The sequence below is a fragment of the Astatotilapia calliptera genome, chromosome 3 (assembly GCF_964374335.1).
Source record: "Astatotilapia calliptera chromosome 3, fAstCal68.1, whole genome shotgun sequence".
NCBI classification, from domain to species: Eukaryota; Metazoa; Chordata; class Actinopteri; order Cichliformes; family Cichlidae; genus Astatotilapia; species Astatotilapia calliptera.
The window spans coordinates 35,263,520-35,276,292 of record NC_137424.1 but is presented as its reverse complement, the minus strand read 5'-3'; the positions used below and the strand labels follow the sequence as shown (position 1 = coordinate 35,276,292).

Genomic DNA, 12,773 nt, shown 5'->3' with positions numbered 1-12,773 from the left:
TATATTTGAAATATATTTTGGCCAGGAAAAATGTATTTTTTTACCGTATGGGATGGGTGGATGGATCTTTTGGGAGAAATGGGATTTCCTGGCAGTGGATGACAGGAAGTTTACATCTTTTTCCATGAAAACAGAAACGAAGAGAAATGAGCAACAGCAGTGTTACAAAGGCAGATTTTGAAATAAATTGACATGAGTATAACTTTTTTCCCACTAAGATCACATCTACTTCCATGAAAACAGAAATGAGCTACAGCAGTGTTACAAAGGCAGATGTTTAAATCTGGCAATAAATACAAACTCTTCTTAACACAAAGACAAAAAAAGGACAAATTTCACTTTCAATCAGTTCACAAACTCATTTATTGCAGCGCACTTATGTGTAGACATTCATTTCCTTTCCACAGGACGGTAAGAGAACCTTTAAAAAACTTTTCTGTACATCCTCCAAGAGGAGATTTACTAAGTCAACACCGGCTGGAGTCCCCTAACACGGATTCAAGGGGAAAACGGGGGCAGCTAGTTATAAAAACTCGAAGTTAGCACAGCAGCTGCAATCCAAATGTCAACAATACAAAAATAAATAATTGAGATTTTTTTCTGGATGAAAAATGGTGTAAATTGTTAATATTCTGATGTGGGTTAAGAGCAGGTTCTAATCTATGCAGTGCAAATGGAATATTTTACAACACATTTTCTCATCTGTACAAGTACAGCGCCACACTCACACTCAAGTCAACACACAGGTCCATCTTTACCCGACAATTCATCGCAGCACTTTGTTTTCCCGCCTGTTTCACTGTTTTTAGTGGAATGTCAAATATCAAAGGCCTTCTGTCCTGACACAGTTTCAGCACTCATCAAGAGCCCTCTGCACTTTTATGTAAACCATAAAAGAGATCCTGTCTGAACCGTCGTGGTTCACTCTGTGCTAGAGTAGAGAATGAGAGTCACAGCTCTGAGTTATGATCAGAATAAGACATGTTAGCTGAACAAACACAGTATGTTACTGTTAAAAATGCAGCTTTAAAAAGGCCGACTGAAGCCAGCACACCTCTGCTGTCTGTGTTCCTCTGATGTTTTTAATCAGTGGTGTGGCACCTTCATGCTTCAGATTGATGTCTTTGTTTTTCATGATCTCTACTTTCCAAACAGCTGCTGTCACATGTGTTATCACAGAGATCAATACTCCTGCTTTGAGCACAGGGCATCTGGAATGTTATGAATCTATTTTAGTGATTGATAATTAGTGATTGTCCAAAGCCTCAGTCCTCTCCCATTTAAATGTGATGCTCCAACACAGAGCTGCACAGAGCCCCAGTGTGAGCCTGTACATGTGAACATTCATTAAGACTGATCACAACAATCAGGGTTGTTGACAAAAATGCAACCTCGACTGAGATTTCCTTAAACTGTACAAAAAGGTCAGGTGAACTTGATTTACTTACTCTTCTTCAGAAAGTGCACAAAGTTAGAGTCAGAGTCTGTACACGGTCTCACACAGAGCTGATACGAGTATAGCTACGACAGATTTAAGGAGGCAAAAGGCTACGAGCAAAGCTGCTGACATGCACACACACAGATATTCTGTACAGTGATCAATCGCTTTATACAGCTTCTGTAAGGAAAAGCAACTCAACTAGTCTGAAGAGATTCATTACAGCTTTCCAGGAAGTTTACAACAACAGTTCCACTTTTAGGCAGCTGCTTGGAAAACCTCTTTAAAGCAAAGCAAAGAAACATGAAACGGCCAACGTCATCTTCCAAGGCAAACGGAGGAAGCAGTACCATGTTCGTCCAGCTGGAGATGTCCGAAAGTCTCCCTGTTCCCCAAAGTTGAAGCAGGAACAGTAAGAGTTTGTGTCTCTGCTGCTGAGAGGATCAGTTCAGACGAAAGGCGCTCCAAAACATTTAAGGCACCACTGGACGCTGGGAGTAGGCGGGCGATCGATGCAGTGCAGAGACTTGCGCTGCTCCGCGCTCAGCTGGTTGTATGCGCTGTGGTACTCTCTGTCGAAGGCCTCTGCATGATGACGACACAGATATGAGTTAGGAACGTTTCACATCATCGCTTTTCATCACCTTCAAACTCTTACAGCACACTAGAGGTCACAGCTGACATCACTAGTTAATCTCACTCACCTACGTCGATGTTCTCCCGTCCCAAAGCCACCAGTGACAGAAACAGTATTTCTCTATAGACGCTCCTGTGAGACATTCACACACACCAGGCATCAGACACTTTTCTAATGCACTGCAGCAAAAATCATAACTAAGAGCTTAAAGGAAGACTAAATATGAAACAGTGAGTATAGATGAAGGAGGAGAACTGACCTCTGCCGTTTGAGCCCTTCTGGACGCCGTTTGATCTCTCGGATCAGCAGGTTGATCGGCCCGTAGACGTCGTTGGTCTGGATGTTGCGAACAATGGTGTTGAGGAGAGTGCGGCTCTCCTGGTGGTCTGTTGGCCCCAGAGTTCCCCTCTTCTCCACTGGGAGCACAAACACCAAAGCATCAGAGAGTCTGCTGAAATATTCTTTTAGCAAAGAGCCTCCACTCTGATCTGTTCTGCTCAGCAGTGACACTTTAACAAAAATACCCCTCAATCTCCTAATACATGCACCGAAGGTATCAATTATAAAATCCCTTTTTGTCTCATTCCAAAGTTATTAGATTGACAAGATTCTCAGAAAATTTGACCTTTAACCTCAAGGTCAAGGTCACTGAGGTTCAGTGTTTTTTAGTAGATACATGTATGGTCTTAAGTCCTTTCGTTATTTACTTTACATTTAAAAAAAACATCTTTGACTTAATTTGGGGGGGGGGGGGGGTACCTTTTAAATCAATACTTCATTCTCAATGTGAACTAAAATGTGTTTGCTTGAGGTTTAAAGGCCCAACTCCGGTGCCCCCCAGTGGTGATTATGCAGTATAGTGCATCCTAATAATTTGAAAGCTCACAATTCAATCTGCAAATACAGGTTCTACACTTGACACTGTACTGATGGACAATGACTGATAATGTCTGTCTTCACACTTACAAAAGGTCCTCCAGAGCAGGTAAAGTGGTTCTCCGGGTTCTTGGTGCAGGTTGATGTTGTCCCACAGGAGCTGTACGTACACCTGCTTACTGTCCTGTGGCAGTGACGTCAGAGGCAGCTGCAAGAATAAACCATGACATTATAGCACAGCTTACATGGTGCTCGCTAATTACAGGACATCCTCTGTAAAGGAATGAGTTTGCTGTGTTGGGTCTAGATGACTATACGTGGTGTGCACATCACTGCTGGCTTCAGTCTATTACAGTCACAGCATTTCATCTTTTATGTGTGGGTCAGTTTCATATAAACATTCCTCACAGCTTCATTTGGACGTAGTCCTCTACTGTATGCCCACCTGATGGATGATGTCACAGTTTTCTTACAACAACAAAGAATATAAAGATGAGAGCGATCGAGGAGATTTTTTTTTAATCTTTAAAAACAGTAAAAAAGCAGCACACCACAGAGCAAGAATACTTTTTACCAGCTATTGTGAAATAGCTAAAATATTCCACGACCCAATGTTCTGAAACTAATCTACACTCTGGTCTAAAAGTTCCTAGTTCCTGGTACAAGTTCCTGTGGACAATAGTGCATACCTTGAGATTGGAAAGCATAGAAGAAGAAGAGAAAACTGCATTTAACCAGATGTTATGTCTAACCTGCACTCCGTTGTTGCAGTGTTCAGAAGTGAGGATGAGACCGGGCAGGTGAGAGGGCAGGTCCAAGCGGCGGAAATACCACACCAGGTTCCAGAAAATGATTGGGTGCTGGCTGAGGAACTTGTGGGTGTAGATCACCTGGACAGATAAACCACAAAGTGTAACTCAAAGGATCTTGAATCTGCTGGCTGACACTTGCTATACACATCAAACCATGAGAGAATGTCTTTATATTTATACCTGATCTCCCTCATTCTCCAGCAAGGTTTCCAGCTCCTTGCGCAGTACCAAGGGGCTGAGGTACGGCACAGACACTGGTTTGGGATTTGGCCGCTTTGTCCCCATGCCGTCCTGTAAACACACAGAATTCCACTCATTGACTCCATGAGGGTAAAAGCACTACTGTCAGTGAAGGCTTGGAACAGAAAGGAGGCACTGACTTGCACTTCCTGCAAACTGCAGGGAAGGCTGGTGGTGGAAACACCATGTCCAGGTCTCTGAGAATAGTCCAGGCTTTGCAGAGGTCCTCCAACACTGTTGCTACGTGTCAAAGATGTCCCGGTGCCTTTCTGCTGCTTACATGCTGCCTGGTGCTCCAGGAGACCCAGGGGATCTGACTGTACCGGCCCTGGAATCAAACTGGAAACAACCATTCACTTATTTATATAGCACCAAAACATTAGCATTATATAGCACTTTATATTATAAGGTAAAGACCTTACAATAATGCAATGATCCACAACAACAATTATTATTTTTGTTATTAAAGTTTATTCCAATAACTTTTTGTTCTCAGTCACCAAGTAAAAGGCACCAAGATCATATTAGAAGATCTATGCTGCCATCTAGTGGTAGTTTCTACCACTAGATGGCATTTACTATGAAAACACTAGTAAGGCGGTGCTGAAGATTTAAACAAACATGCAAATGCATCTCCTCGTGCATGCAACCTGAGGTGCATTCAGGGTACTCAGATGAAGTTGTACCTCTTCTGTGCTCCTGGAGTATTTTCAGCGGTCTCCCTCGGTTCATCTTCAGCGAAAGTGATAAGGTCTGGTGTCTTAATGTCAGCCGCGCTGCTAGCTGTGGGGTGGGTGCTTGTGCTGTGGATGCTGTCCCCTGAGGCACTGGGATTCACATAAAACCTTAAAGAGAAAATAAAAGAACAGGGATATTTAAATTTGAGTTGCCACAAAGAATATGTTTGTGTTTTACAACACAGGAAAAATAAAAAATCTCATCTGACAGTTTCCTACCCTGTCATCGTGCGCAGGTCGTGAAACTCGATGTGCAATAAGGGAAGAAAGACCGTCTGACAGAAAGGACAGTTGGTATTGAGGTTGGAATCATCAGCTGTCCAGCCTGCCATGATCTCCTCGTCGTACACCAGCGCTTCACAGGAGCGACACTGGGAGCAACTGGACATCAGCACCTGTAAGTGGGATAACGCGTCAAACCCTGCTGTATTTTAAACATCAGCAGTGAGAGTGCAGCGCAAACAGACTCTGTTCATGCAGGTCCTACCTCCAGTGCACAGTTCTGGAAAATACTCGAGGAGGAGGCGTGATGCGAGGAGCTTTGCTCAGAGTCAGGACCTCTGCCCGGGCGCCCTGGAATCAGATCTGCAGGCCGACATGAAAACAATATTGAAAGCAGGCATCACTGGCCTAAGAAGTACTTCACTGCCCCTCCCTTGCTTCTTCATTTACATCAGAGAGTCAGTGCTTACGTGTCTGTGTGGTCCCTCGGCCCGTGTCACTGCTGCCGCTGCTGCTGCCGCCCAGGCTGGTGCAGCTCTGGTTCAGACCATTAGCCACCAAACCTGGGATGCCTTTTCTCTCAGGACTGTCATCCAAGTCATGTGCAGCCAGCATATTTTCATCCAGACGAGCTGGGAAGCCACCGCCACCAGCCTGAGCTTCATCCTGTAGAGAAAAGTTACCTTAAATCTTCCCTTTTATGCAGAACAGGCTGACAATGTCTGGAATGACCTTTTAATGACCCTCACCTCATCATCTGAATCGGCGTAAGCGGATGCCACTGCCCCCCACACTTTGCTGGCCACGTTTGCTGCCTGCTTCATGCTTGACTTGAGCACATCGATTTTAGGTCCTGTTAAGAACGTGTCCATCTTGATACCTGAAATGGTGTTAAAGACCGAGCCCAGCGACCCCCCCTGAGAGGACTTGACCAGTGCGGTCAGTGAGGACGATCGCTGGCCCGGGCTCGCTGTAGAGCTCGCAGGCGTCTTTGTCTTTACTGCAAAAGTCTTGGAGCGGGTTACAGTGCTGGGGCTGCGTTTGGGGGTGTTGCTCGGTGAGCCAGTTGGGGTTTTCACAGGAGGCACTGGGAGGCTGGACCTCCGCTCCAGAGTCTGTTTGGGCTGAGGTGCATCCGTGGAGTCTACCTGCGGCTGCTGGAGCTCCATGCTGGAGGATTTGGTACCCAGCGGGGTTTTCAAGCTCATGTACAGCTCGATCTCCTCAGCCAGGTTACGGGACACCACAGCAGGCACGGAGCGTGGCGGTTCCTGACTGTTGACAGAGGCCGACTCTTCGCTCTCTGACACCAGACGTGACAGTGGGTCAGCTCCCACTTCCACGTCGGCCCTCTCCAAAATGGGTCCTCGCACTCCAGAATCATCTTCATTAGTTTCAGTGTTTTTTCTTACTTGTTTCTCCCTATTTACTTCGGTACCTTTCAGCTCTTTGTCGTCTGTCTTTCTTTCTTCTGCGGTTTCTGGGTCCTCTTCTTCTGGAAGCTTTTTAAGCCTCAACCCCTGATTTTCCTCAGGCTCTTCCTCCAAGTCTTTAAAAAGTGGTTTGGGCACAATATTAGGGGGTGGGCTTTGACCTCCTGAGAGGACTCCAGCAAGGATACGAGCATCAGCGCCCATTCGGCTGGCCATGTGGTCCATGCCTGCCTCAGAGAGCATTCCAGCACGAGTTTCAGCGCTGAAGCTGCAGCTGCGTTCAGAGAAGGATTTCTGCCGCTGATGCTGAGACTGGTGAGCTACGGCCGGGGACGGCAGCGAGGGATCGTCATCGGTAAGTGACACGTTATCGTTCTTGCTGTGTCTCCTGAACAGCTTCCCTTTACCTGCACACAGATACAGTTATTGTAGTGCAACAATTACATTTATGTAGCTTAATTGAAACAGGAACAAATAATCTTTACAAATTCAAAGGTGATGCCAATTTCACAGAATTTCCAACAAAACCTTTAAAGTATTTGAGCTAAATGTACTTTCTTACCCGTTTCTCCGTCAAAGCTTCCCGTGGACAGCCTAACAATACTGTGGACATGCGGCAACCCATCGACAGGACTGTGGGGCTCTCCCACTGCTACTGCACTGTCCACTGAGCCAGCTATGTCCCCTCCTGGTTAAAAAGAAACAAAAATAAAAGTAGTGGTTTGTGGTGCATACAACACAATACTGGAGGTGAAGGCCTGAGGCTGGGCCTTTCTTACCATTATGCTGTGCTTTGGTATCGTTTCTCTCATCAGCCGGCGGAAGGGCAGCGTGCAACGGTTCAGCCAACTCCTGGTGCAGCTCATCCTTGGAGCCATATCCTTGATCACACTGTCTCTCTGGAGAGCACAGAATTTAAAAAAACCACAAACACAGCTGTAATCACAAATGTACGCTTTTAAGAAAGCTTTTGTTTTTGTTCCTCAGAGACTCAGCTGAACCTTGTGTTACAGAGAACCGATGCTTTGGGAATCAGTACCTGCGCTGCAGTGGTTATCTGCTACGTCTTCCATGTCATGGCTGGGGGCAAATACACTGTTCTCTTCACCGTTGACCTCGCTCGAGCTGTCTGCACTTCCATGACTCAAACAGTCGGCATCAGTGACTGCTGAGGCAGCTACTGGAGCACCTAAAGAAGGACGCAGGAAGAAACATGAGTAGACTGTATTAGAGATGGCACGATACCACTTTTTTATGTCCGATACCGATACCGATATCATAAATTTGGATATCTGCCGATACCGATATGAATCCGATATAGTGTTTTTTAATCAACAAAACTGTTTTTTAAAATATCTTGCTGCATTTTGCAAGTCTGCAAGTTCATACTCAAGTTTAAAACAACAACTACACTAAAGCTATTCTGTTATACCTGTATACAAAAAATATATTTCATAGTTCAGCAATACTGATCAATCTAATAAACTTAGACCTACACCATCCTCCCTATTCTGGTATTTTAAAGAGTACTTAGCGTAAATATTAAGCAACCTAACTAATAGGGTTCCAACTCCCAGCAACAACAAAAATAAATAAATAAAAAATAGGGAACCACCCCTCACGCTCCACCTCATGATGCTTAATCAACGTAATCAACCTTAATTTGATGCAGTGTGAAAAAAAATGCACAGAAATCAATTATTTTTCAAGAAATATTAAATAGATTCAACATCTTTCTTCAACAAAATTGCAGACTGCACAGATGGTACCTTCCCAAAGGAAAATGTACTATAGCTTACTAGGGTATATATATTAGACTTAATAGTCACTATATACAGTAATTGACTTCTATTCATTTTACATCAAATTAAAACTTTGGGTGTCAGATAATTATTTATTAAAAGCTAGACATTTTAAATGAGAATAAGAAAGAAAAGTATGTCTTTGTGCCCCCTTTTCCCAGTTAATGCCCTATCGGCCCCCCTGGCTAAACTTTGCTAGATCCGCCCCTGCACAGTTACCAGCCGTCAGCTACGTAGAAAAAGATCCTGGTGTAGAAAGAAATATTAAATAAATTGTAACAACAGCTTATCAAGCTTAAACGTGCTGCTGTTGTTCAGCCGCTGGTTTGCTCTTTCTGGCGCAAAGTGGACCAAAAACAAACAAGAGAGACTCACGACAGAAAAGCCGATCAGCTGATCATTAGCAGTTTCACGATTGAAGTAGCAGCCGGAGAGAGAGAGGCAGTCGCTCGTTAAGCTTAACGTGGGAATGCTTTACAAACATTCAGAGATGGACTTACACACTTGCTTTACTTCTCTCGGGGATAACTTTGTCGGAGATGAAATGCCAGGTTGCTAGCGAAGCTCCACATGCTATCCAGACCACAGGTCCAGCATGCCACAGCTGCTCTATCACATGATGCATACTGCTCCGACGTTCTGAGGCGAGTTACGGTGTGTTGCAAGTTTTGTGAGGTGCTTTCGTGATATTTAATGGATCGGATTACATTTTTTATTTTTCTCCGATATCCGATCCAGTAATTTAGGTCAGTATCGGACCGATACCGATACGTAATATCGGATCGGTCCATCTCTAGACTGTATGTGGTATAGCAGCAGACTTCTGATATTTTCTAGTTAACATCAAGTTAATGTCATCATTTTTTTTTTAAATTCCAATTTATATGTAATCATGAAGCTATGATAAGAAGTGTCCTATAACTTCTAAGTAGAGTCAACCTCTTGTCTGATAAAGTTTCAGGTTTTAACTAGTGCTGTTAAAATGACGTTAACGCCATAACCGCATTAACGCCGATCGCCCTGTGCGTGTGGCTGGACGGCGCTAACGAGCTAACGCCGTGCAGCCCCACACATGGGACGATCCGCAATAACTCGCTAACCAAGATTTGCCGCGTTAATGTGGTTATGGCGTTAACGTCATTTTAACAAGATTAACGCTGACAGCACTAGTTTAAGTAACCCTGCTAACAGGTAAACAAACAAAACAATCATATAACCTGCTTAGAAGAGGTAAAAAAAAGCAAGAAAAGGGAACAAGAGGAACACAGCCTTGTACATTTGAGTCACACCTGTGGTAGTCAGTGTTGATCCCTTCTCAGAAGATGTGCGGTTTAAACCGTATTTAAACTGCGTGACTCCACGAAGGACATTGCGCAACTTGGTCCACATGATCAGGCCGCTCTGGTTCCGGCTGGGCCACGGGCTCTCTAAGACAGCCTGCGCAGAACAGATGAAGGATGAGATGGGATTGCTTAATAAATCCCATAAACCAGCATATCAGCAAGACCACACACACACACACACACACACATTTCAGATGTTAAAGTGATAAGCCATATATGTAAACCTTATTGTAGTATCCATATGTGATGGCGTTGGGATGGACTCCAGCTTTCTTCATCTCAACCAGGACTCGCACAGCCATCACAGGCAGACCCCACACGCCGCAGAGCTGCATCACCACTCTGTAACACACCTGACAGCAGACAAACACATGATCATTACTTTATATGTTTTGCATTGTCTATGAAATTCCAAAAATCTAAAGAGAAGTGATAATCTAAACATATTCCTACAAAATGTGAACGTACCTCATCCAGTATCTCCACCTCAGTGGTTCTCATCTTCAACAGGATGTTGTACGCCTGCTGCATTGCCCGGGTCTTTGACTTGGCCATCCGTACAGCTGCTGGCAGGCAGATGAACCACAGACTGTAGCAGTGACTGAACAGACAGCGGGCCCACAGAGGCGGGTTGGAGTAGAAACGCTTTGCCATCTTGTATGAGAGCTTGACCTCCTATAGGAGCAGTACGGGCACACGTCAGATGAACACGTTGATAAAGACAAAGGGTGAAGAGCATGGTCAAAGCAGGTATCGTTCCTACTTCTGCTAAGGATGATAGTGTGAGTACGTACTTGCTTTGTCCTCTTTGCTAGTAGTGCAGGGCTGCTGGACAGACTGGCCCCTGCTGCTCTGGTGCTGAGTGCAGGACGTAACTCTCTTGGACGGTCAAATAGATTTAACTGCAGTTTGGGGAACCCTTTATACCTGCAGAATGTAAAGCAAGGAACACTTTTAAACCAGAGTATAGCATCAAGTCAGTTTAACTTGTTGGATATTGATCTGATCGTTTTAGTAACAGAGGGGGTTGTTAATCAGTTTCAGCTGCTTTGGTGTTAATGACATTAACAACAGGTGAACTAGAGGGACAACAACGAGAAAACCCTAAAAACAGGAATGGTTTTACAGATGGAGGCCACTTCTCTTCTTTTCTGATTGTTTTTTCACTAGTTTTGCATTTAGCTAGGGTCAGTGTCACTGCTGTTAGCATGGGGCAATGCATAGACACTATAGAGGTTGCACAGGTAGTTCAACTCCTCCAGGTTGACACATTAATACCACTGGCAGAAAGAGACAGGCAGTTAACTCTAGGAGAGCTGGACAGGGCCACAGAAGGTCCTTAACCCATCAGCAGGAGCGGTATCTGCACCTTGGAGCCCGATTACGTTTGCCATAAAATACCAGAATAGCAGGTCCACCAGTGGCACCCTGTGCTTTTCACAGATGAGAACAGATTCACCCTGAGCACACGTGATAGATGTGAAAGGGTCTGACGAAGCCGTGGGGAACATTTTGCTGCCAGCATGACCAGTTTGGTGGTGGGTCAGCGATGATCTGGGGAGGCATATCAGTGGAGGGACACACAGACCTCTGCAGGCTAGGCAACAACTCCCTGAGTGCCATTAGGTATTGAGATGAAATCCTTGGATCCATTGTCTGAACCTACACTGGTGCAGGTGGTCCTGGGTTCCTCCTGGTGCACAGTCTCATGTGGGGAGAGTATGCAGGCAGCTCCTGGCGGATGAAGAAACTGTATGACTGGCCCCCATACTCGCCTGACCTAAATTCACCTCTGAGACATTATGTTTCAGTCCATCCAACACCACCAGGTTGCACCTCAGACTGTCCAGGAGCTCATCGATGCACCATCCGTTTTCTTATTATGAGCACTCCCCTGACATTCTCAGGCACACATGTAAGCACGCGGTGACAAAATGGACTCTCCTGCCGCATCATTTTATCACTGTGATTTTTGGGGGTGTCTTGGAATTCAGCCCTCTGTAGACTGATCACATGCCCATATCGGTGTTGACATTCAGCATGATTTTTCCCCTATTGAGCTCTGATGTGTTTTTAAAGTGTTACTATAATTTTGTGGAGTGTACGCTTAAAGCACTACAAGTCTTACGTGTACTGAGGAGCAGGATCTGGTCCATCATCTACTGGAGGCTCAGGAGGCATTACAAAGACTGTGTGCTCACTCTTTTGAGACTCATCCAGCTCCAGCAGTCTTGTGTCCTCAGATGACTCTCCTTCAACCTGCAGAGGGGATCACATCCAGAGATTTAGAAAACAGCACAGACTGTAGACCATTTCCTGTCTGATACCAGTAAATAAACTAGGTTACGAGGATACTCTATAAAGCTTTTGTAATTAAGCAGTAAAGCATGCTTATTTGATTGTGATTAAGTTAGAGGAAAAGCAGGAAAAATCCATGCCTCTTGACTGAATGCATTCATCAGATAGGGGGAAATTAAAATATATGAAGAGGGGAAAAAAAAGGTGCAAGGAAATCTGATTACATTATCAGCAATTACCTTGGTGCCCTTGTCGGTGATTTTATCAGAGGGAAAAAGCTGCAAGTAGAGGGAAGAGAGCGAAGGGAACAGAATGAATCAAAGGAAATTATGGCTTCCTTAGCCTCCCAGCGTACAAATGTTACTTTGCCAATGAACCACTGTAACACAAAGGCCTGTTCCTGGAAGCAACGCTCCAACGGAAGAGAAAAACAAAACAACAAAGACCAGCATGCGTTTTTTACACGCCTGGAGGCAGCATGATGCCGGGATGGTAATCACCTTTTCGACGCAATCGTCAAAAAAGGCCAGGCCTGTGTCCTTGTCGCTGACGAAGGTGCACTCCTCGATGAAGCGGATGAATATCTGGGTCTTGGTGAGCTGGGAGTAGAACTTCTGGTGGGCACGGTCTCTGCTTTTGAGGAACCCTGCAGGAAGGGAAGGAGAGAGTGCGGCGTCAGCTTCACGGTCATCTCAGTTTACGGAATTTATGAATTCAGTGTCACTCGTTAATTTCGTAACTTAGCAAAGAACAAAATTTGAGTCTTTACTGCATCTTAAAAGGACAAACATAAGACGTTTTGTCCTTTTTGGCCTCATTATATTAATTATTCCTGAGTGACCCTCATCAAATCAATGTGCAGCTATTTATAAAAGTGTTAAACTATGTGGCGTGAAGAAGAGTCTCTTTCACATCATCTAAAATTGATCTTTGAG

The 12,773-nt window shown here is 44.7% G+C and overlaps 1 protein-coding gene across 4 annotated transcripts in view; it reads right to left on the bottom strand.

The window, feature by feature from the left end:
* Positions 1-345: 345 nt before the first annotated feature.
* Positions 346-12,773, bottom strand: part of dennd4c (DENN/MADD domain containing 4C) — a 39,876-nt gene continuing 27,448 nt past the window's right edge. For 2 of the 4 annotated variants that reach the window (XM_026161735.2, XM_026161736.2), the window contains exons 13-34: positions 12,339-12,484; positions 12,078-12,116; positions 11,669-11,799; positions 10,335-10,467; positions 10,009-10,215; positions 9,765-9,893; positions 9,487-9,634; positions 7,435-7,584; positions 7,175-7,294; positions 6,958-7,083; positions 5,712-6,802; positions 5,433-5,628; positions 5,228-5,325; positions 4,960-5,135; positions 4,690-4,848; positions 4,144-4,342; positions 3,944-4,054; positions 3,704-3,841; positions 3,042-3,159; positions 2,335-2,491; positions 2,143-2,207; positions 346-2,023 (exon numbers count right to left, since the gene is read on the bottom strand). In XM_026161735.2, the coding sequence (XP_026017520.2) occupies positions 1,887-2,023; positions 2,143-2,207; positions 2,335-2,491; positions 3,042-3,159; positions 3,704-3,841; positions 3,944-4,054; positions 4,144-4,342; positions 4,690-4,848; positions 4,960-5,135; positions 5,228-5,325; positions 5,433-5,628; positions 5,712-6,802; positions 6,958-7,083; positions 7,175-7,294; positions 7,435-7,584; positions 9,487-9,634; positions 9,765-9,893; positions 10,009-10,215; positions 10,335-10,467; positions 11,669-11,799; positions 12,078-12,116; positions 12,339-12,484 (3,974 nt within the window). In that variant the 3' untranslated portion in view covers positions 346-1,886. The remainder of the gene's footprint in view (positions 2,024-2,142; positions 2,208-2,334; positions 2,492-3,041; positions 3,160-3,703; positions 3,842-3,943; positions 4,055-4,143; positions 4,343-4,689; positions 4,849-4,959; positions 5,136-5,227; positions 5,326-5,432; positions 5,629-5,711; positions 6,803-6,957; positions 7,084-7,174; positions 7,295-7,434; positions 7,585-9,486; positions 9,635-9,764; positions 9,894-10,008; positions 10,216-10,334; positions 10,468-11,668; positions 11,800-12,077; positions 12,117-12,338; positions 12,485-12,773) is intronic. The other 2 variants (XM_080299932.1, XR_013906997.1) reach the window with 2 other exon arrangements.